General features: G+C 53.5%; 7 protein-coding genes across 7 annotated transcripts; 2 read left to right on the forward strand and 5 right to left on the reverse strand.

The window, feature by feature from the left end:
- Positions 1-1,459: 1,459 nt before the first annotated feature.
- CCOS01_05193 (uncharacterized protein) lies at positions 1,460-4,714 on the reverse strand (the record flags this gene model as incomplete). The annotated part of the gene is made up of 2 exons (XM_060453373.1): positions 1,460-4,297; positions 4,481-4,714. The coding sequence occupies 2 exons, from the start codon at positions 4,712-4,714 to the stop codon at positions 1,460-1,462; spliced, it is 3,072 nt and encodes a 1,023-aa protein (XP_060315145.1).
- Positions 4,715-7,083: 2,369 nt separating this feature from the next.
- CCOS01_05194 (uncharacterized protein) lies at positions 7,084-7,671 on the reverse strand (the record flags this gene model as incomplete). The annotated part of the gene is made up of 1 exon (XM_060453374.1): positions 7,084-7,671. The coding sequence occupies one exon, from the start codon at positions 7,669-7,671 to the stop codon at positions 7,084-7,086; it is 588 nt and encodes a 195-aa protein (XP_060315146.1).
- A 3,251-nt stretch (positions 7,672-10,922) lies between these two features.
- CCOS01_05195 (uncharacterized protein) lies at positions 10,923-11,665 on the forward strand (the record flags this gene model as incomplete). Its single annotated transcript, XM_060453375.1, has 3 exons — positions 10,923-10,990; positions 11,176-11,283; positions 11,380-11,665. 3 exons carry the CDS (start codon positions 10,923-10,925, stop codon positions 11,663-11,665), a joined length of 462 nt encoding a protein of 153 aa, XP_060315147.1.
- Positions 11,666-13,880: 2,215 nt separating this feature from the next.
- CCOS01_05196 (SPFH domain/Band 7 family protein) lies at positions 13,881-15,110 on the reverse strand (the record flags this gene model as incomplete). Its single annotated transcript, XM_060453376.1, has 2 exons — positions 13,881-14,640; positions 14,698-15,110. 2 exons carry the CDS (start codon positions 15,108-15,110, stop codon positions 13,881-13,883), a joined length of 1,173 nt encoding a protein of 390 aa, XP_060315148.1.
- An 870-nt stretch (positions 15,111-15,980) lies between these two features.
- On the reverse strand, positions 15,981-16,632 carry CCOS01_05197 (ubiquitin-conjugating enzyme; the record flags this gene model as incomplete). Its single annotated transcript, XM_060453377.1, has 4 exons — positions 15,981-16,041; positions 16,116-16,321; positions 16,396-16,475; positions 16,560-16,632. The coding sequence occupies 4 exons, from the start codon at positions 16,630-16,632 to the stop codon at positions 15,981-15,983; spliced, it is 420 nt and encodes a 139-aa protein (XP_060315149.1).
- A 681-nt stretch (positions 16,633-17,313) lies between these two features.
- Positions 17,314-22,799, forward strand: CCOS01_05198 (endosomal peripheral membrane protein; the record flags this gene model as incomplete). Its single annotated transcript, XM_060453378.1, has 6 exons — positions 17,314-17,391; positions 17,448-17,514; positions 17,578-17,958; positions 18,009-18,097; positions 18,147-20,648; positions 20,697-22,799. 6 exons carry the CDS (start codon positions 17,314-17,316, stop codon positions 22,797-22,799), a joined length of 5,220 nt encoding a protein of 1,739 aa, XP_060315150.1.
- Positions 22,800-24,368: 1,569 nt separating this feature from the next.
- On the reverse strand, positions 24,369-26,179 carry CCOS01_05199 (uncharacterized protein; the record flags this gene model as incomplete). The annotated part of the gene is made up of 4 exons (XM_060453379.1): positions 24,369-24,639; positions 24,696-25,516; positions 25,600-25,712; positions 25,774-26,179. The coding sequence occupies 4 exons, from the start codon at positions 26,177-26,179 to the stop codon at positions 24,369-24,371; spliced, it is 1,611 nt and encodes a 536-aa protein (XP_060315151.1).
- Positions 26,180-27,317: the final 1,138 nt, after the last annotated feature.

Genomic DNA, 27,317 nt, shown 5'->3' on the forward strand with positions numbered 1-27,317 from the left:
TGAGGTTCGGACGCCCTTGCAGATCTGATCGTTCAATTGCTATCTCTACCCCGCGTCGGATGCGGGGCATGCCGCTCTGACCGTATCATATCATCCCCTTGTTGAGATCATCCTACTTTATCTAAACTTATTGAACGTTGCTATCGTGTGTCTGTTTAACTGCGTCAAGCCGCATGATTGAGCCGGAGATTAATGGGCAAATGAGGGTGATGAACCAAAGGGAACGAATGGCGCGGGCGTTGTTGTTTGAGTCTCACGATCACGTGAACCTGGGTATATTCATCCGGTCCAACACAATACACCAGGAGACAATGCCTTCGTATATGCACACAAGCCCATTCCTGTCACCAGCACAACAGGCAACTTCCTAGGTCGATTGGTCAGGCCCGACTGGCTGGGTGATGGAGTGGTTCAAGCTCAACAATGAATTACGCCAACAGCCTACTCGACGACAGGCTACAGTTCAAGTTCGATTCCCAGCCTGAGCACCAGAGATGTAGCCCCCACTGGGGGTGAACTATTTTTTGGTATCTAGTCGAGGTTGAGCATATTGTGACCGTCACTGGCGTACATATATATATATATCTATCTATCTATATATACCTAAGGTACATTGGATTTGAATCGCCTTGACCAAATCTCTTTATTTCTTGCGTGATGTTACCATCAAATTTGACACTACTTCGATACTTTCAAAGCATTACCGCTACTGATCAAAAACATACACTCATGAGCAAAGTCATGATGAAGTAAATGAAAGGCCTTGAGCGCTCGTCAAGGGCATGTCAATCAAGTATATAAGAAGGTACCAAATGGCGTTGGCTATGGAATGAGAAAAGGCAGACATTCATAAGGTTGAGGTGATTTCGTTATCGAATGACTATATGCTCAGTCATCGCGCGATGGTCTATGCCATCACCGACTTGGACTATGGCTCTCACAACACTCTGCTGTATTCTCCTCAGCCAGCGACCTCAATCTCGAAGGCCTTCGCCTCCACCTAGTTGTTTGATGCTCTCATTACGCCGCTCCTCCCTCCCATCCAAGAGTACCGTGTAATAGTATTACATTCAATAGAAAAGGTTTCGACTGGGCGTAATGCCGGGTAACCCCTACATCGAGGGTCAAAAAGAACAAGTAAATAAAAAAAAAATGCAAATGGCTCATGCAAAAGATGCCCCTGGCCTCCCGCTTCATCCAGATTTCCGAATCACAATTATCCCATCCCGCCGTCCTTTGGGCCCCAATAACACCTCGCGTCTTGGTTGTATCCGTTAAGAGAATCTTTTGTACAGCAGGAGGATCTTGTTATTGACAAAGAGAAAAAGAAAAGAGACGTTTTGTCCATGTGCAGGGGTATCATGAAGAAGATTTATCAGGAAATCGTTCCCACACGACGAGAGAGACAAAGAAGACCTCCCTGGTTTTGGAGAAAATTCACTCATCAACTGCAAACAGATCAACCGTCGTCACCCCACCAGCCGGCTTCAACCCCCGCGTTGCCGACCGCGCTGAGCCGGACAGCTTTCTTCTTTGACAGCCCTTGGTGAGGAAGGCCCAGGGTCCCCTCAGGCGACACGGGCGAATCTGGCCTCGGGATCCCAAACATCGGCTCGACGTCGCTGTCGCTCTCGACAATCTCGGTAGTCGGCGCCCTCTTCGTGCTCGCGCTCCGGCTTCCGAAATCGTCGTCGTCGTCGCCCCTCGGTCTTAGCGGCGAAGACTCGTGGCGGACCCTCTCGCCCGTCATGAGCATCCGTCCCCGGCTCTTGTTGCCCACGGCGCCCATGGTGAAGCGGTGGTGGTCCCTGTTCCGGAACATGGACATGCCGCTCGTGAACTCCTCGTCTTCCTCACTGACATTGTCAAAGTCCATGAAGTCGCTCAGGTCCGGGCTTGGCTCCGCAAAGTCCATTGAGTTGACGTTGCCCACCGGCCTGTCCAAGTATAGCAGAATCCGCTCCTGCTTGGGCGACTCGCTCGACTGTGTCATCTCTTGGACCGGTCTCATCTTGCGCATGCTGCCCGTCCTCGAGGATGCGCCGGATACCGGCTGCGACGAGGGCGCGGGAAAGTCAAGGTGGCGGGAGTTGTTGCGTTGATGGCTCCGGCCTCTGACTAAAGATGCCGGACGACTGTCAGAGGCGCGCGATCCGGCCTTGATGGTGCTGTTCGAGGTTGCTGATGTCTGATGACGCAGGGTCTGCGGGGGTTCGGGCCAGTCCATCTCGGTGATGGTGCCCTGCGACGAGTTGCGCTGATGGAAGGAGGAAGAACTTCTCGACTCGTCTTCGTATTCGGCCAGGATCGATTCGCGCATGCGAGCGCGCTTCATCCGGAGAGCCGCGAGCAGCATCTCTTCCTGTCGGGTTACGGCCATGAAGCGAGAGTCTGCAGTGTTGTTGGCGTCCGCGGCGGCGCCACCGCCGGAACTCATAAAGGACTCCACTGATGTCGGGCTCATGGGCGGCGTTGGCTGGTCGACCGAATGGACAGAGGAAGACTTTGTGGACAGCATGCGCTGGGGTGGGTTGCTCATCATACGATCTGGGATGGTGTGTGATTCTTGTGGAGGAAGAACCGCAATTACGCGCGCCTCCTGAACACCGTAACTCGCGCGACTTTGTCGGTTATTCAGAGAGCTGTTCAAAGAGTTGTTCAGAGAGTTATTGAGCGAGTCAGTGGTTGATGTCGACATGGTCGAATATTGTGATGACCGGTTTGACGCAGCCGGTGGGGGCCGATATGTAGTTGAAGGTAACGAACTCATGCGCGCGTTGACGCTAGGTGGTTTGCTGGGCGGCGATTTGCTAGGGATGGTGAGATATGTATTGGTCGGGGCAAAGCTGGCGTGTTTGACAGACTTCCTTGAGCCTTGTCCCAATGACGGGGCATCTCGAGAGTGTGTCGATCTTAGCGATGAAGGAGCCAAACTTCCCGCATCACTGCTGCGAGAGCCCCCGGTGAACTTCGACACGGAGTCGGGGAAGAAATCATCTTCCGAGTCTGAGGACAGCGACAAAACACTCTTCTCCATCAGATCAGAACCGTTCAGACTCTGACTTGTTCGCTTGGAGGCTTTTGACGTCTTGGTGTAGCGACTTGAAACGCTTGATGCGCAATCGCGATCGGGCTGCGTCTGTTGGTGGCCGGTTGATGCGGCAGTAGACTCTGGTAACGGTCCGAATTGAGGTTGGTATGTTGACGTCGTCCCATCTTGTCTCAGAGGAGGCCTCGAAAAGTTCCTCCTTTGGTGGTCTGTGGTAGACGGCGATCTAAGTGGCGTGTGAGCGACACTATTCAGAGAGTGAGTAGATGCAGCAGCCAAAGGACCATCATGTCCCAGGACTGAGTCAAAGGACATTTGCTCGTAATGCTCATATAGGTTGGGCAATGTGCTGATGTCGTTGGCGCCTCTGCGGCTGCTGGAACCTGTTCTCGGCCGGCTTCCGGTCGAGTTCAGGCTGTCGTACGTGCTCTTCCTCGTTAATTTCCTCTCGGTTCTTTGCTGGATCGGCGGTGGTGTGCTCTTGGGTGAGGTGACCGAGGCGAGCGAGGGCGATCGGTTGGTGTATTCGTGTCCATGTACGGAGCTCGTTCGCTGAGGGTCGGATTTGCCCTTGAAGCTATTGTGCTTAGCCCGAGACAACAATGGCCCAAGATCTAGTCGACTCGGCCTCTTCTTGGCTTTCAGGTTCAACGGTGCTGGCACATTGGTCGATGAATGGCCTTCAATATCGAGGACTGCGTTGGCCTTCTGCGGCAGGCCCTTTGCCATGGCGGAGGAGGATGTCTGCTGCGATATCGAAAGCGGCATCTTCGTCTTGTCGTACCACGAAGTGATGGTCGAGTTTGAACCACGTCGGGCGAGGCTTGATGTTTCAGTCGTAAACTCTCGCTGGCTGCCTTCGGTGTTCAGCTGTGCGAATCGGTTCGTCAAGAAAGCCGGCACGATCTCGGACTCCTGTTCCCATTGCGCGTTCGTGTTGTTGTTCCTACTGCGATTATTCCCTGCATAACTGCCCTCCTCTTCATGGCGCATCACTCCTCGGCTTCTTTCGCTCGGGTTATAAGTCGCCGTGCTTTCAGATACGCATACGCTGATGCCGGAGTTGGAGGCGGAATCCCATTGTCGCGGAGCGTCGATATTGATCTCGGCGGTTCCCAGAATCTTTTGCGCTTTCGACATGGGCCCCGACACAATCGGGCCAAACGGTGGTTTCTGTTTCCTCCCGGGGACGGGGAATGTGAATTTAGAGGTTCGCCCCATCTCGACGAACCGGCGCGGCGGCGACCTCTGTCCTTCTGGTCAGCCCAGGTCTTCTTTTCCTTCTCGCGAAAGCCTCTTCTTGCCAAGAGCAGCAAAGAGCATTGGGTAGAAAGGCTGCTTTGGCTCGTAGGTTTGGCCGGGCGGATTTTCATATGGTAGAGCTTCGTGAATTTGGATGTGGAGGGAACTACCTTGTCAAAGCAGGTTGACAACCCGCGCTATCGATGCATGCGGGTTTGGTGAGCCAGACAGGTCGACAATTCTCCATGCGATTTTGGTATTGGTGTTCAATGTTTCCTGTCCCACAGATGACAATTTGCTGCTTAGCTTCTTGTTGGTTTCTTTCGTTCGTGGTAAGGGTTCGGTTGCACAGCTGAGTAGAATCCTCCCGAGCGATCCTCCCACTCCGACGGCGACACAAAGAAATGGGACGATGGCCGTCATACGAAGGCACCCAGGACCAAGGGGGGTAATAAGCCAAACTCCTGTTTGCGTCTCCACCGGCACAATTTCCAGATCGGACCGGGCCAGACGGGCTCTTTCAGCTTTCAAGCTAATTCTTCGGATGGGCTGCTCCTCCACGTGTCGAATATGAGACCTATGAGACGGAAAAGAGTAAGGACTCGAGAGAACAGATCCAAGGGCCCTCCCTCTTCCTCGGAAAGTGTGGGTGTTGGGAGGGAACAGCGATTATGATATTGGGGGAAAACGGAAATGGAACTTGGAAATTTCACACCCAGCACCAAGGCACTTTGACGTGCGTGACGGCCTCTTGGATGGCCACCTGAACCTTACATACCGCACCCTCTTACCCTTTACTCTAAAGTCATCCACCTTTTTTCGCCTCGATACATCTCCCCTCCTTGGCTGGGGACTGCCTGACTTGCAGGTGATTAGGGTGGGAAGCCGTCCAGATTCTGCATGGATGGTGGCGGTCCACCGCACGCAATCCTTGCAAGCCACACGAGACGGTGGGAATGCAGAAGAGCACGTCGGACAGACCGCGAACGCCAGAATCGTCTCTCTCCTCCAAGTATCCGTACCTCCTCGTGCTGGCTCCAATGACCGGCCCTCGGCCTGGCACTTTCTTGGTCCCCTCCCGCGCTGCACAACGACACCCGGGGCTAAGGCAGGGGTTGTCGGCCGGCGGAAACACACCCCTGAACCATGATTTTGATATTGCAAAGGAGGAAGTGCCTATACCTATACGTACACAAATAGTCGACTACGGACTGGCCCCTAAGGATTCACCACTGACAATGGTTGCAACCCTCAGGCCAAAGACCCAAGGGGATCAGCTGGCAGAGAGGAACGGAAACAGGACGGACGAGACGCGGGAAGCACGGGGCATCTGCTCGATACAAACAAACGGATGGATGACGAGAGCGTGAAGACGACAACGATGACACTCGCAATCACCGCCTAATATTCTTTTAATCAATTTGACAGCGAAGGTCAAGCAGGGGGCTGAATGGCCGTGGATGCGCGAAACCGCGCCCCTCCTCGAGTCTTCTGCCCCCCAGTCGCCAACCGAGGGACTCGTGAATGCCCTCCCAGGTTTCCAATGAATGATCTCTGCAGGGCATCGCCGGGGCCCCTGAAGAAGTGTGGAGGAGTCCTTGCCCATTACGGGCAGTGGGCATACTTTCCACAGTCTCATCGGGGATGATCAGCGACGCCATTCAGCAGAAAAATCCTGGACCTCAAGGCTCAACAGTCATTATTCCATGAAATCATGTTCATCGACGTCTGAAGGGTCGGTCGCTGAGCGCTTTGGGCCTCTGTCTATCCGTGGACCGTACGCCGCGTTCAATTTGCGAAGTTCAGCTCTGGGTTGCAAATTTGCACGCGCCGGTCATCGTAGTAACGGCACTTGTTGGCAATAGCTTCAGTAGCGATTCGTGTCCCGATCAACCGTCATAACCCTTAGCCTTGTTGCCTCTCCACAAGCTGTACTCATACCCACGAATATGAGCACTTCAGAGCCAATACTGAGTACCTGCCTAGAATTCGCAGTCAACTCCGTACAGAGAGACACCGCCTCTGGCCGTTGTGAGGGCCATTATCCGATGGATCGCAGGTGACTTCGCTCATCCGCTTCTGTCCTGGTCTTGTCTCAGAATTCCCCAGTATGCGGATGACCTATCACTATTAGTCCTTCTCGAAGCAGCAGAATTGGACGTATAGTGGGCGACATGTCTTGAAACAGCCTGGTGCGGGACAGCGGCCAGAGCCAACAACAAGAGGCCCACCGTTCATTAGGAGGCTGCTGATAGTTGAGCTGGCCGGCCGCAGGACAATGCATCATCGCAGAGTTGGCAACAACTTTGCATAGAGGCAAGCTTGTTGTGCCATGCAAGCGCCTTTCTGCCCATAGGGTACGGGGTCTGGCTGGCGTCGTTCCGCACCATGGCACCACCCGCCGCCCGCTCATGCTTTGCCAACTCAGAATTTCAGCCCGCTGGCTCCTTCGGTTCGCAAATATCGGTGTCAATTCACGATCCCGCCGTTTCCGAACCCAGCAGATAGACGGGCGGCCCATCCATATGCGGTGGTCAAAAGGAACGCCCCTGACTGAACCTGGGCCCATGTTCCGGGCCTTACGAAATGCTCCACGTATTCTGGAATATCCTTTTTTCTTTTTCTCACAGAGAGGGGCGGGCTAGACCACTGGGACAGTGGGCTACTTACGTGCCCACCGCCCACTTTCAGAAGTCGTTGTTCGAGCTGTCGTGCTGCTGCTCTGCCACTGCGACATGGTCTGGGGATGGGGACGGTGTGGCTGAGATGCTTGCAAAAAGGAGTCAATCTTATCAATGAGCAAGCACTGCTTGTACTTGCTTGAGCCTAGCACGTTCAAGACGGAGACAAGGACGCGGCCAGTGCCTACGGAGTACATGCCCACCAGGGCAAAAAGGCAACGTGGAAGAGGTCGAGCGTTTCCAACGTCTGTTCTCATCAGACTCTGCAGGCGACAAAAGCAAGCAATCTAAGACCGACTCAGGCGATGCTGTGACTTTATTTTGCGACGCATGAGATGCAGCAGAGAGACCTTCGCTGCTACTTCCCTGACTCGTATCGACTGAACACTTGGAGATGACGCTGTTTGGGGTAGAATGAGAGGAACATGAAGGACATTGAGAGAACCAAAGTAAAGAAAAGAAGAAAAAAGACCAAAATCGATCATTGAGTCTGTCCCGCGTAAAGTTGGAACGAAGGATTTGCTTTTTGCGGTGGCGAGAGCACCGGTTTCGTCCAGACTTGAGCGTTCCCATGTGGACTGGTCCATATCGTCGGGTCCCCTTCGCGAACGAGCCTCTTTTTGGGTGAGGGACGAACTTCATCGGGCTAGGCGCCGCTTTCGACAGGTCCATCACTTGCCTTAGGACGGACACGGACATCACGGCAGTAAGGTCTACGACTCACAGACCCTCTCTCTACGACGACGACGACGACGACGATGTCGTAGGCACGGGAAGTTATCTTTCCATTCATATATGTCGAGGCCTTTAAGGGGTCTGCGAAAAGCCGCGAGGCCTGGGTGGGAATCATGACATGCTACTTTACAACTTCACAAGAGTATGGCAAGGAGACCAGGGTCTTTACAATCTGCTCGATACTACCTCTAGACGCAGAAACGCGCAAACAACATTTCCATCAGGTGCAACAGTCGGCTGCCTAGGCCGGATAGATCATCGACGAACCGATGCCGCTCCAACACAACACAAGCCTCAAGGCAGCGACAGCTTGGCCTCACCCACTCCAACGAGGTCTACCTGTGTGGTACGAAAGGATTCTCGTAGAACAGAGTGGGATTGACCTTGTGCCGACATGTTCACGGTACCACGATGGCGCTGCACGCAAGCGGCGAAGCCAAACTCCACTTCCGAAGCCTGCCACTCCATGTTCAATGATGTATCCGTTCGACACTTGGCGTCCGTGTACACGTCCATCACGAGCTGCACAGCGAGGGCCAACCCAGCATGCCAGGTTCGCTTCCACTTACTGTGTACATAGGGAAACTCTGACAAACGTAACCTATTTTTTTATTTTGCCCAGAAACACACTTGGACGCGCAGTCATATCTACTGTGGACTCGTGTCTGAATTTCCGTATACAATGTTTGAAGCCAAAGCGCCTCAGCCGTCAAACGCATTTACACAACGAATCCTTCCCTAGGGGACCCGTGGGGACGTGCGATAGCACCGTTCAGTTCCCAGTCCAATAGTTTACAGCTGTCAAATTTTGCGTATTACATGTATGGAAAGTGTACCAACAAAAGGGGCAACGATCCGATGCCAGAGACGGGAGCCCGTGGATCATGCACCTGTCATCCGCAAACGCAGAGCAAACTTGACATTCTGTATTCGTACGAGTATGGATACAGATCAAATCCCACTTAAGAATTTCCAATGGTGTCTTGGTGTATTTGGTCTCATGGGCTGAAGACCAGGGGAATCCATTGACCACATTTCGCTTGAGTCGATTGCCCATCATCGGTGAGATTAACGATCGAAAGGGGGCAGCGGTCAGAGGCCGGGGTAGGTTGACCACATGATTGAAGACCGGCCCTGCCAATAGCAGCATCGCCAGTTTCCGTATCCACCAAGCACGTCCCAAAAAGAATCAATCCAAGCACGCCAGGCAAAGGCAAGCCAAGCCCAGGTTTGACAAGCAAACAGGCTGACAGGGTCCCCTCTGACAGAGTGAGCTGAGCTATCCTCTCTCTCAGTCTCACCTGTGGTGACCGAAGAGTCGAGGACGCCCCGGTACTGGGCCGGGTCGGACTCGAGCCCCCCAAACGCTTACCGTCGCTGTCGAGACTAAACATCGGATGAGTTGCCGCCGAAGCTGTCGCTCACCCGTGTCATCGCTACAATGCGCCGGGACATGTTATCAACCTAGGTAAACTGGAATTCCACGGTTCCAAAATCCAACGGCCCAAGCGACGACCATCCCACCGGTTCCCCCAAGATAGAAACTTTGGTACAGATGCAGTGACTGTGTTTGAGTCGGGATTCTTTGACCAGGCCCCTCTCTCCCGCCTCAATCGGGTGAACCCTTGATCGATAGATTGGCGTCTATCGCCGGAGCCTGAACATGGCACGCATGACATCTGGCACCGCAATGTCTCACAAGACGAGGTTCGAAGATGGTACACGGCACGCTGCTGCTGCGAAGTCTAATTCAACTTGCTGATCCGGATCAGCAACCAGACAAGGCCCCTGACATCAGAGGGTCAGGCAGAATCGAAGCCAGCACCCTCCTCGGGGAAGATCTATGACACATCCGCCAAAAAACATTTTCCACTCGAGCAAACGCCATGATGGGGGGACACACAGACAAGGCTCGTCATTCGTCACTGATCGCTCTAACAAACTTGCAGAGCTTGCAGAGTAGAGTTCGGACCGGGCTGCCAGTACAACTCGTCGGTTTGACTCGCTCAACACCACCACATCCTCCTTCGGACGAAGGCTCGTGTTAAACTTGGAAGTAGGAACTGCACTCTGGAGCTTTGGCCCGTCATTGCAGCACGGATGTTCTCGCATCCATATTGGGATTGCAACATCGCCCTGCACTTTAATCCAAGCAGAGCAGCAAAGCCCAGCTGCCAAGCTGGCTACGCTAGCAAAAGCACCCCCTCACGGTTCACACCCCCTCGAGCGTCGCAATGGTTTTTCAGAAGAGGAAAGTCGGCGATCCATCCATCCAAGATCCCAGCCCCGCTGCAGAGTAAGGCTAACCAAGATCTGCTGTGGATGAGGCGGTTGCCATCAGCCCCATCCCATCCTATTCCATCCCATCGTGACTTTGCGTGCCACCGTGCCTACGAGGTTGTTTCGTCACCCTGCTTCGCTCGTCTGTGTTTTCCTAATATCTATGCTACAACGTCTCCGTTCCCATCCAGATTCGGCATGAGAAGTGGACTCACGGTCAGAGCTTTCCAGCTTAGGATGTCGAAGCTCCGGAACCAGGCGACCAGGGTGGTTTGGCCATTTTCAGGAGACGCGGAGGCCCATCGCTGTTTCGCGATTCTCGAAAGGTAAATTTTGATATGCGCTGCTTCAAGCCTGAGGGAACAATAGAGCATTGCAACTATTCGCAGGCCTTGCTCATCTCCATTGGACGCCAGCTCTGTCTGTTTGACTGTTGCCCGTTAGACTTGGCTGCGCGAATGTAGATCAGACATATCTCGCCGCGAAATCGGCATGCTTCATTAGGCATGGAGGGCCGACATCCTTCTTCTCTGACAGTCCCCGCCCCGATGCCAGATGATGATCCTCCCCACTCCCATGATACATCCCTAAAAGATGCATGTGCCCATCTCTGCGAGAGGAAGTAGGACGTGAAAGGCAAAGAAGGTTGAGATAACCGCCCCATGTGCCTTCAAGGCCCCCAAAAGCTCAAACCCTTGCCGGGTTGATCATCGGAGCTCGGTTCACCACTTGCGCAAGCCGCTTATTGAAAGCATTTCTTGTTCAAATCCTTCTCCTCCTCCTTCTCCGACCCGCTTCGCGAAGCCGGAGACGGTATCCTAATGTTACAGCAACTCTTCCTGGGCGGTGGACCTGACAAGCAGACGACCTTGTTTCTGCCAGAACCAGCCCTCCTCGCTCATCATGAACCCTGATCCGGCCGCCTCCGTCGGTCGATGTCCCGTACGGTAACGATGGCCAAAAACTCCACCGACAAAGGCCTGGGTGAGAGAGTCCGAGTCGGGTATGCCCCCTCCCCTTTCCCACGGCCCATTGCCAAACATGTTCATTGCTGCCCGTCCCCGGTTGCTTCGGCCGCGTTGTCGAAGTTTCGTAAACCCTACCACGGCAAATCCCTCCCAAAGTTTGAGCGGGCCGCGCCCGCCAAACCTCAAAGTCCCATCATGCAGAGCTGACATCTCGAAACAGGCTAACAGCTGAGAAGAAAGGCGCCAGCATGCGGTGCTGTGCCGCACCGAGGCTGCAGGCAAACTGCACCAGGAGGTTGTTCGGTAACGCTCTAGTCAGCTTGGTGAGGTCAGCGAAGGTGCAGAAGCCGAATTTGCCAGAGGTCTCGAACCCGCCTGTTTGTATCCGTAGAATAGATACGCCATGATCCATCGTTCTTCGCAGCCCCCACTGGCACGAGACCGCACTCGTGAATTCGGTCGCGGGAGATCTCGCCGATGCTGATACGACGTCGCCCGCTTTCCGGCATGACCCCCTCACCCTTTGCCTTTCGCCCCCGGCGGCTTCCACTCAAACCTCGAAGAGAAAAGCCAAGAGCAGCAGCCTAAAGCGAGTTGGAGAGGGCAAGGCCCGCACGAGCCGGCGGCCGGCGGCCGGCCCTTCTTTGCCCACTCGCTTGCATCTTGTGAAGATCGAGCTTGCAGAAAACTCTGAGCGTCGTGCTGGATAGGACCCGCCGCCGGTGTTCCAGTTGGCGGGGTAGAGACTATCGTGAGGGAGAAAAAAACGTTCTTCGCGGGGTAAGGGTTGGCCGTGTGAGAGGCGACTTTTCGACTGCCGATGTTGAAGGGTGTTTTCTTCTTTTTGCTCCTTCCTTTCTTCTTTTGATACGGATGATTCGGTGTTTGTCCGGCTATATTGGATATGCGGTTTGCGTCCTGCACCATGCAAGGTCATTCTCTTGCTTCTTGGTGGCGGGCATCATATCAAAGGAGATATGCGTGTCCGTCTCCAACAAGGTCCGCTGTTGCGATTGCGTGATTCCGCCTGTTTCTTTTTAGTTCCTCCAGAGGGAAGAGGCGCAGATACGTTGCTACATTCTCACTCGCCTTTCGACCTTCTTCATATTGTGTAAGTCTTTACTACATCAACAATACAACTGGATCCATGCCCAACTTACTACAACTCTGATAGTAAGAATATGGGTGTGACTTGCTACGCAGACGAAGTATTACAGCAGCTTGCTCCAAAGCTTGATCAAATGCTTTACGAAGCCTCTCACCATCTCCGCAGAGTGTCTTCTACACTGAGCATAATTCTATATAACAGACGTATGCGCTCACAACTCAATGCATTCATAATTCGCCCTTTCACCATGGAGGGAGCCCATTTATGTATAGCACACGTATAAAATGAGCCCTTATGCTACCACAAGCGTGCTTTTGGTACGGCTTCAAAGCTGTGATACAAGTGAGATGGGTGTCAGCTCCAAATTATCTCATGAGCACTGGTACGCGTCCATCCAATGCAAGTTCTTGCTGATAGAACTGTGTCTATCTTAAAGGAAGATGATGCGAGGGCCCATGAGAGTTTACACTCGAACCTGACAAGGCTCAGATGCAACCTTCCTATTAGGACATTGACAGTTGCTTGTATATTGCTACGAACAGCATCGTGCTCCCGAAGTACTTAGCTGCACAGAATTACAGGTGTCATTTTCGCACATATACAGCCGGGCATAAAGAGAGATTCAGTACTTCTTCAGAACTTGACGTCATCAGGCTCACTACTCTGTTCGACTGTCAGATTCAATACCTGTACTTCTTCAACTATGATATTGCAATATGCTTGATCCTTATACTTAAAGCCGGTTCGATTTCCTACCCGAATTTCTTCTGAGGTTTCACATGGTTAGAGGAGTGTCAACCCACTGCAACATTGCAACCGAGGACTGTACACCGTACACTGACAATAGATTTAAGATCAACATCGAAGTCACATTATTGCGGAAAGCATGTGCATTGTCGATAGCGGCTTAAAAAGGTGAAGCACGTTGGAGCTCAACTGGTTCAGTCGGAGAACAACTTGCAACGTCCCGTACGGCGGGATAGGGAGACAGCTCAGGCTTGCGCAATTTATGGCGTTGATGGATTGTGGGTTTATAACCTGCTGAAGCCATGGAACTATCATTTCTCACGACGTTGACCTCCGAGCGATGGCCAGGAATACTTAGCACACGTTGAGTGTAATGTCAGTGGTATCAGTTGTTTTTCGAAGTAACTGATCTGTTCAGACGGTCCATGATTCAAGGCCGTATTTGAAGTATTTCCTCTATTCCTAGGTTGCAACGTTTCCAGCCACCACGAAGTACCTTATTAAAAGAGGTCAGCCAAGGTCTGAACACGTTCACCCTTTTTAATATCATGTTGAAAAGGGAAAGAAAAAAAAAGAGTTCACCACGGATGTGGCTATATCTCTTTGTGCTCATGCTGGGAATCGAACTCAGAGCCTGTCGTCGAGTAAGGCTATGGGCGAATATATTGATTGTTGATCTCGAACCATTCCACCACCCAACCAGTTTGACCTGACCCGTCGACCTAGACGGGCGCCTGCTGGCTGGTGACGGGAATATACTTGTAGTGGTAGTTAAAGGGTTCCTACGTATCCAGGCGACAGAATATACTGTAACGGCAGCAAGGACGGCACTCGCAGCCTCTCGGTACGTGGACTTCAGGCTTAATATATAACGTGTTCCTTTCACGTAGAAAAGAATACTTCAATGGGAGATTTGATCAAGTCAATTTTAACCTATGATATGCATGAGCATTTTCCTCGCCCGTCTTTTGATTGAGTGGGTAGTACTAGTACATAATGTGACACCCGGCGATTCTCCTATCTTGTGTGTGTCTGTCCATCAACGCCGGCTCCGTACTCTCTCCAAATAATCATTTCTGTCCCGCCGCCTGGTCGAAGCTCTCAAGCACCGAATCCTTCAGCTGCTTGGGTTCCCCGGACGCTCCCTCGCCAGACTCCTCCGCCGACTCGTTGCCGACCAGCTGCTTCGCCATCGTCCTGGCCTGTGCCTGTCCAACCTTGCCGTACACGCTCAGGCCGGTGGCAATCATGCTCGAGATGTCTCCCACGTTTCCGGGGACTACGACAGCCGTGCTCTCCTTGGCCAGCTTGCCAAACGCGTCAACGTACTTCTCGGCAACAGACAGGCTGATGGCACCCTGTGCCGCATCCTCGCCATCGGCAATGCTCTTGGAGACGGCCTCGATACCAGCGGCGGTAGCCTTGGCCTTCATGAGGATGGCCTCGGCCTCACCAGACGCCCTGTTGATCTGCTCGGCGCGCAAGGCCTCGGACGCCAGAATGACGCTCTGCTTCTTACCCTCGGCGATGTTGATGGCCGACTGCCTCTGACCCTCAGAGTCGAGGATCTCGGCGCGCTTCGAGCGCTCGGCGGTGACCTGGCGGTGCATGGCTTCGACGACGCCGGCGGGGGCGTGGATGTCTCGGATCTCGTAACGGAGGCAGGTGACGCCCCAGGCCTGGGCGGCTTCGTTGATGGCGGCGGTGATGTTTGTGTTGAGGGCGGCGCGCTCCTTGAGGACGTGGTCGAGGGTCAGCTGGCCGATTTCGGATCGCATCGTGGTTTGCGCCAGCTGGGAGATGGCGTATTCGGCATCTTCGACTCCGTAGCTTGGGGTATACTGTTAGAATTCTACTACGATACCGTCGAGGGGTGTGTTGACAAACCTGGCCTTGTAGGCGTCAAAGACGCGGGTGTAGAGGACGCCATCGAGTTCGAGGGTGACGTTGTCGGCGGTAATGGCGCTTTGACTGGGGATCTCGAGTGCATTTTCCTTGAGTGACTTGACGTAGGAGATGCGGTCGATAAAGGGGACGAGAATGGCCAGACCGGGTTCGAGGATGCGGTTGAACTTTCCCATGCGCTCAACGATCCATGCCGTCTGTTGCGGAACGAAGCGGATGACGGTGTTGGCGGGGAGGGACGACCTCTGGAAGTAGGAGGGCGGGATACTGGAGCTGGAGCCGAATGCTGATGGAAGCAGGCTCTTTGTGGTGGTCTGGAAGCCGCGCGACTGGGACTGGACGAGAGCCCGTCTCAGCGGCGCGGAGAGTGCGGCTTTTGTTACCGCCGAAGCCATGTCTGTTGCTGCTGCGGCATTGACGTAGATCGAGAAGATGCGTGGATCAAATCGAGGTTGCGAGCTCCAGAACAGCTCTCTCGCGGGTCATCATCAACTAAGGCCAAAGAGGATCTGTGGGTCTCCGTCGTTTGACCGGGGCAAAAAAAGTCCATGGATGACGGAAGTTGCAGCTGCCTTTGCCTACCGATAATTAGCCGACGGCATCGGCCGAGGCCCACCGGGCTCTGATGCTCCCATTCCGTGGTGCTATGCCATGGGCATCCAGGATCCAGGACAGGACATCCTAGACATGGACGAGGTCTTGCATTGTCAGCTTGGAGACCAGACGGCACATCTGTTCGCAACGAATATGAAGCCCGCATACTCTGATTTTTTGCATTGGATCACAACCCTATTGATGTTGGCTAGTCATGAAACTTGGATCTCAAAACATTCAGCATCATGGCAGTCCCTAAGATGATCAGTCATTGCATCCATTACCACCTTACCGGATCAAAACATGATACGACACCCAGTCTGAGTCCTCATCTGGAAGACTGCGATTGGTCTCAGAGGATAACAAGCCAGTATAGAATCAGCAGAGGGAGCCTGGAGAGTGGCGCCCAGTACAGATCTGAGTCTCGTACCCGCAGAGGTGCATGCTGTTGATGGTATCCTCTTCCGTCTCACTCTATCCAGAGCCTCAAAGCACAAAGACACATTGCCTTCCTTCACAGCACAGCATAATGAGCAGAGAGGACTTTGGGTGTGAAGAAAGTCATAATCATTGAGCCATACTACCCATGCCATGTGTACCGATAATCAGCCCGACCTACCCAGCCAAACCCTCTTTCGCAAATCGTGGAGAATCATGCACATAGGCCACTACTAGTATGTAGAACCTTCGGGAGGCTGGGGGATCTTCTTGTTCGCAGGAGCCGCCATGTACCTGGGAAAATGAACGTTAGCCTTGCCTGAATAGCAGCACTTCAGCGTGCACCCAGATCTACCTCCCCAACGTACCTTCTAAGCTCAATGAGAATGGTCTCCATGGTGTTGTCTCTCTTCCAGTTGGCCAGGCAAGGAAGCTGTCTGGGATCGACGACGCCATTGCGGGAGTTGACGCAGGGCAGGTTGACCTGGCTCACAAATTGTATCGTGGGAGGCTCGTCAGGGTAGTTGGGACCACAGTGCATCTTGAGGGAGTAGATTCTGTTCTCGTGGACGCTCTACAAAGACAAAGGACCGGTCAGTGAAGCGCAACACCTCGATGGGGGTTGGTGAGCACAAAGGAGGTACTAACGTGAGGGGGTCCGAGAATGGTTCCGTTCCAGTCGGACATCAAGAGGTCCTCGGCATCGTTCAGACCGTAGGAGCAGGCCTCTACAATGAAAAGAGTCAGTCAGGACTGCGAGATGCGCGGGGCAGATTGCTTGGTGTTGCATCAGAGGGGAGGGGCTCTAGTACCTGCTCCGAGACCCTTCTCGCCCTTCTCAAGCTCCTCAAGGAGGCGGAAGTTGCGTGGAACCTTTGCGCCCATGTTGAGTCGTGTGTGGGTATCGCGAGGCTTGGGTTCGGTGTGGTTGTGAAAGGGCGACTGGTAGATACCGCAATGTAGATGTTCAAAGTTGGAGGGGTTACGAAGTGGGAGGAAGGCCGACGGGGGACTGCAATGCGGCCCGGATCTTAGTTCCTTACCTAAACGTGAGGTAGGCACCTGGGTTACCTGATGGACCCAGTGGCGGGTCGCAGTGGGAACCTCACAGAAGGGACCACCAGTGTAATCAAGTGGGCTTGTGCCTGAAGGCGCTGGAGAGACGGCGCAAGTGTCACTGTCTTAGCCAGAAGCTATGCTAGCCGAGCCCAAAGGCAGCGCGGGGCAGTAAAGGCGGTGAACCACTTTGGGCATTTCTGCCGATCAAGCGGTGTGGATACCTTTATGCGAGATGCCTTAGTCATCATTCAAGGTGGACAGCTCACCTCAATCGGGAGCTGTGGATGAGCTGCCAGGCGCAGAGAGCAGTTGCAGCTGTCCAAACGGGAGCTCCCTACCTTAACTTGCCCTGTGCATCCCCATCAACTCGAAATCAACTCGACAATCTTCGACAGGACACGGTCTTGTAACACTTCACAGTCTGTTTTAGTTGCGTGTGTTTCTTCAGTTCACTGAGTCCCGTCCCAAGATCGATGATGGACTGCCCGAGAGGCCACCTGTGACAGAATGACGACCCAGCTCCTGGCCACGGAGCTAACCAACCTCATCCAAGAGAGCAAACGGAAACACAATGACCTCCGACAGGTGTGCGCTTGATTCTCCGAATAACTAAGACTCAATGCTAATCATGTATGGATAAGGCTGCTGAAAAGTCTCTCGAGGAACTCAAAGCGCTTAGAGGAGCTAATGAAGCTCAAGCTGCCAACGGTGTGTATCCCCCCCTGTCGATCCCCTCCTAGCTATGGATCCATGACTGACCTCTCGATACAGAGCTTGCCCAGAGACCCAACTTTGTGAATCCCTTCATCATCGCATGTGGCACCAAGAATGCAAAGTTTACTGGAATCGCCATTGTATGCCTCCAGAGGCTCATCGTCGCCCGTGCTCTTCCCAGGGGGAAGTTGAACCAGGTCCTCGAAGCTCTGAGAGAGGCAACCTCGGCTGGTCTCGACGTTCAACTCAAAATCCTCCAGGCTTTGCCGTCATTATTGCAAAATTATGCCACTGATCTCAAAGGCGACCTTCTCATCACCGCTTTGAACATCTGCTTCATACTGCAGTCCAGCAAAAATGCTATCGTCAACAACACCTCTGCGGCAACCTTACAACAGCTCGTCGTGTCTGTGTTTGACAAGGTCGTTGCCGAAGACAGTCAGTCTTGGGTCTTTCTGCCACCAAGTATATCTGCTGACCGTGCATAGAAACGGCTTCCAGTGGCCCTCCCGCTGGCGAGGCGCCGTCCGGTGAGGGCACAGTTGAGCTGCGCGCTGCGGCGCTGGATGCGTACAGGGTAAGCCGCGTCTGCCTACTTCTAAGTTCCGTCACTTACATCTGCTTAGATATTCAACGACTTATGCCTCATGACGGAAAACCAGCGCCCCGAGTACCTGAGATTCTCCGGTCTGCCACAAACATTCGGACTGGAACTGATAGAGTCGGTTCTTACCAACCACGCCGCCGTCTTTTCTACCCACAAAGAACAAGCACACATCCTACAGATTCGGGTCATGCCATTCATCACTAGCGCGCTGAAAGGAAAGCCAAACTTTGCTACGTCCGTCAGGCTGGTTCGGATTCTGTACACCCTCCTACGACGCCATATCAACATTCTCCCAACCGAAAGCGGAGATGCACTTGATATCCTGACGCATCTACTGGACCAGGACACGGCGACATGGAAGAGAGCACTGTGTTTAGAAGTGTTCCGAGGTATCTTCTCAGAGCACGCCTTGATCAGACGGATCTTCGTCAACTACGATGCCAAAGAAGGCGAGAAGGATGTCCTCAAACACTTGACCGCCACCTTTGTGCGGCTTAGCACCGAGAAACCGTCTGTTATTGGTCTTGGACACCAATCAACAATCCCGGTTATGAACCCTTATGCTAGCATCGCATCATCAACCGATCAAGCCATGCTCGAGGCCAGCGGCGTCACGGGTATCATCAGCGGCTCCGTCAGCGCAGACGGATCCAATGTGGGCATTAGCACGCAGTGGAGTAGCGTCCGGGTCCCTTGCATCGACCAGCTCGACAAGACCGAGGCACCATCTGTTCCGGATTCTTACATCTACAGCTTGACTTTGTCTTGCATAGGATCGCTCTCTGAAGGCCTTGCCAAGTTTATCCTTCCCCTCACCGTCCCGGGGGATAACCGCAATCGCAAGAAGAGCGGGAAGCAGGAAGTTGGACGTGACTCACCGGCACCTGCACAAGATGATACAGACGGATCACGAGCTGCGTTGGAACGAGCAGCATCATTCAAGAAGAACCCCGTCCCGCTCAACCCTCTTGCTTTGGAGGATCATCCCATGCACAAAGAAGTCAAAATTTGCGCCGCCATCATTGAGGAATGCTGGCCTGCCATTCTTGCTACCTGTTCTACGTTCCTCTATGCTGCTATGGACTCTGAATACTACCACAGTCTGGTGAGGGCATTCCAAAAGTTTGCGCATGTCGCCGGCTTGCTTCAGCTGTCTACCCCAAGAGACGCATTCTTGACGACGCTGGGCAAGGCGGCAGTGCCACCGAATGTGTTCACGGCATGCCTGAATGCTGGGCCAGCTCGACCAACAACACCCACACCGACCACAGAAGCGCCCAACAGCATTCTGAGCAACGCACGAGGACTACTAAGTGTCGATAGTCTTGTCACCCAAGCCTCGCCCGTCGCTGACAGAGGTCGACAGCAAGGTCTTGAGGGAAGCCAGATGACGCTCAACACTCGTAATCTACTATGTCTGCGAGCGCTCCTTAACCTTGGCATTGCTCTTGGTCCGACTCTTGGTTCTTCATGGCGTATCATCCTGGAAACCTTGCAGCAGGCCGATTTCGTACTGTTCTCCACGAGTAAGACTCCTGGCCGAACGCCACTCGCAACGAAGGGAACAGACCAGCATGCAGAGGGCGAGGCAAATGCACTACTCTCCAACTTTAGCAGTGAAGTCCGCGCTGTTGAGACGGCAGCATCTCGTCTGATCGAAAGCACTATTGACTTTCCCAATGATGCCTTTGCACAAGTCGTTGAGGCGGTATGCGATCTCTTGGAAAGAGCAAAAGATGATAAGGCGAAGACAGAGACTGCAGCGCAACCAAAGTCGCCCACATCAGGAGGCATGAAGCCGTCGCAAGCTGGCCAACACCGTCGTGTTCTCAGTGTCTCTACAGCAGCTGCCGCGGGACCGAATCAAGAAGACCACTTTGCTCTGGCCAAGCTGGGTGATATTGCTACAATCAATATCGATCGCTTGCTATCTTACTCTCCAGACATATCGGGATGGACCCCTCTGACTTCTGAATTGATCCATATCATCAATGCGTCTTCAATGAACGCTTCCGTAAGGCTGCGAGCGGCAGAAATTCTCGTCAGACTGGCTCTTGATGCAGCCAACATTGCGGCCACAATGGAGCGTGAGCAATGCGGTCAAGTTCAATTGCTTCTCCTCGAGGCTCTCCGCGATGCACTCTTGCCTCTGCAGCAAGAAGATAGGGAGGTCACCGTCGCCAGTCATAGCACCGACGTCGAAATCCACAAGGTTATCCTAGAAGGACTGAAGAACCTGCTTGAAAACTGTGGCGAGACACTTGTTAGCGGATGGGAGATTGCTTTTGAGATTATCGGCTCCATATTCATCAACAAAAAGTTCGCCCTTGGAGAACGTCGGGGCTCCCAGACGAACGTTCTCATGACCAGATCAGCGAAGCTTGTCCGGTCTTCTTTCAATTCTCTTCAACTCATCTGCTCCGACTTCCTAGCGTCTTTGCCGAATTCCTGCTTTCTCATCCTTGTCGATACCCTTTACAAATTTTGCTCACAAGATGATGACCTCAATATTGCGTTAACGGTACGTTGCAAAGCGTCAAGCCCTTTGGACCAAGCTAACATTTTGTAGACTGTCACGTTTTTCTGGGTCCTGTCAGATTTCCTTTCCGGCAAGACTGAGACCCTTCCTGTCACGGCCGACCTGATGCAGGGCTCAAGTATATCTGATCTGGCAGCCTTGGCTGCAAATTCGGAACACATCGCCTCAGACGCCGCTCTTTGGATGCTGTTGCTTTTAAGACTCACGACCGTGACAGCCGATGAACGACTTGAGCTACGCAATAGCGCGATTCAGACCTTGTTGAGAATCTTTGACGCGTATGGCGATAAGTTGAGCCCAGAGGCATGGTCCACCTGCGTCAAGTCTGTGGTTTTCAAGCTTCTTTCATCGATAGAGGAAGAACTCAAGGCCGCCGCAACCAACAGTACCACCCTGCAAGACCGCAAAGAGTGGCACGAGACAGCATCCGTTGTCTTGACCGGTATTTCCGAGCTCCTTACGACCTACATGGAGACACTATCCACGCATTCCTCATTTAATGCCCTGTGGCAAGAGCTTCTTGGTCACTTTGCTACTCTACTCGATTTTAAGGTGCTCACAATCAACACGGCCACGTACAAAGCACTCGGCAAGGTCATCAAGCTCGACTACGATCCCGGCAGACCCATTTTTGACACAAACACTGTCAACGCGGCATGGGAGCTGTGGTCTCGGGGTACGCCCGTCTCTCTAGACGAAGAGGACGGCAAGAAGGCAGACAACCAAAATTGCTTGATTGCCTACGTTGCGGCTTTCCACGATGTGTATCAACTCGTCCAGCAAGACCTTACAGTTGATCGTGTCCGCCAAATGTTGACCCTCTTCCGCGAAGCCCTGCAACAAGCCACAGTCGGAGCCTACGTGAACGACATTGAGTATGTCACGCCGCTGCAGAATCAAGTCATGGAAGCCATCAAGATGGTGCGAACAGACCTCGCTGGCGTGCCCTCAGCCATGATCTCCCAGGTGGCGGAGTTCGTCCGCCTAGCCTTCAGCGACGAAGCCCTCAAGGCGCAGAGCGCAACGCAGCGGAGAACATATGTAGCTATGTCGAAAGCTAGCATGTCCATCCTGCAAACTCTTATCCTTCGCAACGCATCCGACGTAGATATTTACGCTAGCGAGGCTTTCTCCTCGGCCCTCTCGGCCCTCTCCAAGCCCGTTGTCCTCAAATATGGCTTCCCCATTGTCACCAAGTCAGCCCAGCCATGGCGTCTCGCGACCAACTCGATTCTCGCCATCTTGGAAGCCACACTGCCTCAGCTCCGCGCCCTCGAAATCCCCCGCTCGACACTCCAGGACATGTGGCAGATGATTATCGGAATCGCCGACGGTATTGTAAGCGCAGACACCAACGCTGCGCCCTCATCAGCAGACCTCTCGGACGACGAATCCTTTGACATTGCATCATTCCACAAACTTCGCGAACTCATCATCCCATCCCTAGGAGCCGAGGCGATTCCAGACAAGACACGCAAAGCCTACGCCGAAAGCCTCTTCCGGACCTCTATCATCCACGACCCCTCGCCGACCGAGTCCTCCCTCCTCTTCGGCTCCAGCAGCGACGGCGCCAACGGCCTCACAGCACTCTACAAAAAACGCACCGGTCGCACCGTGGACCCGCTCCCGACCCGCCGCGACCGTATGGCCTACGTTTGCGTCGACGAGCTCTTCTCTCTTGTATCAACATACGACGTTGAGAGCCTGCGTATTGTCGTGCAACCGCCAACACCCGCGTTCCCCCCTCCGCGCTCCGCGACCTCGCACCTCTCGGAGGCGCCGCAGGCCCTGCACATCCGCATCGCGCGTACCGTCGCGCCCTTTCTCATCCTCCGCGCAGCGCTGACCGTTCGGGCGTACATTGCCGACCAGCCCCTGCGAGGCCGCATGCCGCAGCCGCTTTCGCAGCGAAAGGAGCTGCTGCGCGTGCTCCGGCAGCTGGTCGATTTGACGTCCGAGTCGGATGCCATCCCCAGCACGCCCAACGTCGATAGTGAGGGAAGGAAGCATCTGCTGCGGCTGTATCCCCTCCTCGTCAGCGCTGTGCAGGTAGCGGGCTCTTCTGGAGACGAGGCGGTGTTGAAGCTCTGCGTGGAGGCTCTCGAGGTTGTTGGCGGTGAGCTAGGGGTTTGAAGGCATCATCCGTGAACAGCTGCTCTGTTTCCAATGTATCATTACCTACTTTACCTATTAGAAAGGCATGACTAGCACGTTGTAGATGTTATTGTACCAGGGGATATTACTGGAATTCTGTGCTTTAGCGGTTCATAGAGCATTATTATCACTCGTCATTTCAGTGCCAATAATGCAGTTCAATATTACCATCGTCTTTTCTTCGGTACGCCACGCGCCATCGGCCTGCGGTTCAAGGATAATATCGTCACAAACATTGTAAAAACAACCGAAGCAAAAGGTCCGTAGCCATCGTACGGCATAATGGCATACAAGAGGTAAGTCACGCCCCTGACAATCGTATCGTTGCCAGAGGTTACACGAATGCTGGGCACAGGTGCAGGCTGCCAGTCAAGCGAACCAAGGACAAGAGGAATAAGCAAAAAACACCACAGACAATGGAATAAGGAACCCCTCCTCCGGCGCCCCTTACCAACGCCTCTCATCCCAGTCTCCGAAGCATGTCAGACCATCACACCCGCTTATCAGATTTCCTGAGGCAGCCGACACTTGAGTTCCTCCATGTTCAAGCGACACGGGTAGACTAAATTCTCTTACATTTATCCAGCGATTCCGGCTGAGAAAGGCCAGAGACGAGAACCTCATGATGTTCTCAAGCCTTTGACAAAGACAATTCAATGCATGGATTCATTCACCGCTCCCTAGGCTGCATCTCCACTACACACACCACAATCTCAACCCAAGAGGGACAAAAGGAAGCAAACGAAAATCAGACCCCCAAAAGCCATATTTTCAAACCCGCCTAAGCATCCCATGCCGTCTGCTCCTCCCCCGCATACGAGGGGGCCGAATCCTACCGGTTCCACGGGCCGTCCTCTCTCCCCACCCCCTCATTCCCACTCCTGAGGTCTCCCTCCGTCTTTGCATACCTGTCTACCTCCAACGCCAAGTAAACGACGCCTGCAGGACAAAGAACAACCCCCTGCTTTTTCTCTCCCAAAGAAATTCCCACCAATTCCCCTCTCGTATCCAGAGACCTCGTGCTATGTGGATATGTGGATGCCGGCACTAGCGCTTTCTCAACCTCCATTAGGAAATCCCCGGGGGGGAATATAGGGTTTAGTCTCCCGAGGAACGGAGGAGGACCCGGCCAAGACCGTAGCAAAAGCTTGAGGGGGAATTGGCTTTTTCCAGGCGTTGGCAATCTGCCGCGGAAAGAGAGGAAATTACAGTTGCTGATGGCTTCAGATTACCGCAGAGACTCCACGGGGGAGTGCACTACGGGTCGTATATAGCCTACTTGTAACTAACGAGAGTAATTGACAAGGCACCACTCGGCAAGCCACCAGCCACCTTCCATCCATAGCAGGACATGAGCGTGTCTTGTGTCGCGATGCCTCTGGTATCATGAACAACCCCAAATTCCTGAGCCCAGCCGATGCTGAACCCGTATTATGTCCACCACCTAGCCCGGCTAGAACTATCCGAACTGCAATACAAAAGGATGCATGTTTTTTTTTTCGATTTTCTTCCGTTTCTTGTCGGTCGCTGCGTAAGAGATCGAACATTTCAGGCAGCCGTCTTCTCGCTGTGCGCGGCGCGGGTATTGATATCCTCCTCGTGGATGTTGGCATCAATCTCCTTCTCGACCTGGGTGAGGTCGACGTGCGCGACAGCATCGTCACCGTCAAAGATCTTGGAAATCTCCTCCAAGGTGGGGCCCTTGGTCTCGACGTAGAAAAAGTAGACAAAGACGAGCTCGCAGAAGTCCCAGAGGGTGTAGAACAACATAAAGTTCCAGTGGTTGGGGAGCTTGTCCCATGCGACCTTGTTGGTTTGGCTGATGATGTGGTTAGCTGGGTCATTCAATACACATGGGGGATGAATGCAACGTACTTTCCAATGGCGAGGATGGCCTGGACGGTAATGTTCATGATCATCATGCCCTTGGCACGGAGGTGGAAAGGCAAGACCTCAAGACCGTAGGCAATGAGCAGTCCGGAGAAACCAATGTCGTAGAAGATACCAAAGATCCAGATGAAGACGAGCTGGGCGTAACCAGAGCCCTGGTTCGTGTTGCCGGAGTTCTCAAAAACGGCACCGGTGATGGTCCAGCATACGAATGATGCGACCATACCGCTGATGGCAGTCAGGAACAGTGGGCGACGTCCAAAATAGTCGACGGTCAAGGCGGCACCGATGGAGCATGAAAGATCGAGAATGGACTTTCCGGTCGAGATGGCGAGCTTCTGGTTCTGCTCGGTGATGCCGGCACCCTCGTAGATGGCGTCCATGTAGTTGGAGAAGAGGGCGTTTCCAGAGTACTGGGAGATGATACCGAGGGAAATGATAATTGCCAGACGCCAGCGGTTTCCCTTGGTCTTGAGGAAGTCGACGTAACTGGTCGTCTTGTCGGCGTTTCTCTCCATCAGAATGGTTTCCTTCATCTCGCGGAATTCGAATTGAACGGTGGCATTGTTCAAGTCGCCGCCAGCATGGTGCTTGGCCAAGACGGCGAGAGCTTCCTCGGAGCGGTCCTTGTTGATGAGGTAACGCGGCGACTCAGGAACCCACCAGATGCCGATGAGCTGGATGACGGAGGGGACAATCTGAATGAAGGTGATGGATCGCCAGCACCAGTCGTTGTTCACATATGAGGTTCCCCAGCCGATGGAGGCGACGATTAGGGCACCCAGGTTCCAAAGACAGTTGTAAATCTGTTACCTCAAGTCAGATCTTGCTCCAATTTTGCAAAAGGCTCATGTATGGTGTTTGGGGTTGGGTCGCAGAGAAAACCTACAGCAGTGACGGGACCACGGTGTTGAGGGTGGCAGATCTCGGTCAGCAGCAAGGGGGACGCCATCTGAGCAAGTGAGTTGCCGAAACCCAGAATGAACCGACCGCCGATGTACACTAGAATGACAGTTAGTCTCATACTTCAACCACTCAGGAAGGGCAAGAGCGTTTGACTTACTTCCCCAGCCGTTGCAGAACGCCGTGACGGCACCGCCGACGATCATGAAGCAACAACCGCTGACAATGGCAATCTTACGTCCAAAGTTGTCTGCCACGTATGGTGTGATGAAGTACGAAACAATGGAACCAATATTGAACATATTGATGAGGATACCGAGCTTGTTGTTGTCGGAGACGCCGTCGCCAAAGTAGTCCTTCCATCGTGACATCTGCTGAGAAGTGTTGACGAGCATGCCATCGTAGCCGGTGGTGGCTGAAGCGACCATGAGGAAGATGGTCGAGAAGTATAGCTTGCGAAGATGGGGCTCTCTCAGCCAGTACACCTTCTCGAATCGCGGGGCCTCGGCCTGCGCGATGCCAACGTTGTCGGCCACTTGCCGGGACATGACGGCCTTCTTCACCATCGTGTCGGTGTTTTATGGATTCTTCCTTGAATACTGATGAAGGTTTCCTAGAGAGAGTGATAAGAGAGGGTATGGAAGTTGCCTGGCCGACTCGCGGGTGAAGAGTGAAACGGTCTGTGAACGAGGAGATCAGGGTCGAGGACTTATATGTGTTTCCTCACTTCCTGACCCCGGGTTTTCCTCAAATAGGGTGGAAACATTGCAATTCTCCCGATCTGCACGGCTGCTGACCCCGGAGCTAGTCTGTCCACCCCCATTCGGACGTGCCCACCCCCGTGAAGGAAGCGTCTGGGGGAGGCGGGGATGCATCAGGAGCAGGGATGTGCGGCGGCGACGGCACGAATTGGCGGCACGCGGGTAAAGATGGGTTGGATGATTGGAGTGGGCGGCCCCTCTCCAAAAGTCATAAACAGTTTGACCGAATCTAGGTCTCGAGTCTCGACTATGGGAACGGGCGCGGTCGCGCGTCTCTGCCTGGCCTCTCGGGAAAGCTCAAGCAAATCTCAGGTCGCTCGACATAGACCCAGACAGGCCTCAATGGGATGGTTTTGTGCGGCACAGAAACACTCCACCTGGTGCCGGTGCAAGCATCGACTTGGATTCCAGGGTCTGCTGTCTTGTGATTCGTGGCCCGGGCCTGGTTGCATTGGGGAATAGATATTCGACACGCCATTCATGTGCCACGCGAGCTAGCCAACTGTTTCTTGCATACAACATGGCCTTTCAAAAGACTCATCTCCGTGCCGTTTACGTGACAACCCAACTGAACGAACAGGGGTACCGGGAGGCTTCCCCATGGGCTGCTTTGAAAAAGAAAGGAACCAGAGCCATGTTGATGCTTTACCGTACGTTGCCAAAAACGTTCTGGAGTTGCATTCCGTGTCCTGTTAGTATTGGGACCCCTAGATCGTACATTCACGAGTGCAGCTTGGCTGCGTACCAGGCATCTCCGGTCCGCCGGTTCATCCCTCGAACCTGAATTCTATAGCCCATCATTGAGACTGCACCTTGTCTGCAGTTCGAATTGGTTCCAAAACCCCAGCTAAGTGACATCTACTAGTTGGATCCCAACAGACTGGTAATGCCACCGCAGCAGCGAAGCACGCCAGCTGGCTAGCCAGAGCTTGCATCAATCACT

This window comes from Colletotrichum costaricense (genome assembly GCF_030867565.1).
Source record: "Colletotrichum costaricense strain IMI 309622 chromosome Unknown Scaffold_5.1, whole genome shotgun sequence".
In the NCBI taxonomy this organism is placed as follows: Eukaryota; Fungi; Ascomycota; class Sordariomycetes; order Glomerellales; family Glomerellaceae; genus Colletotrichum; species Colletotrichum costaricense.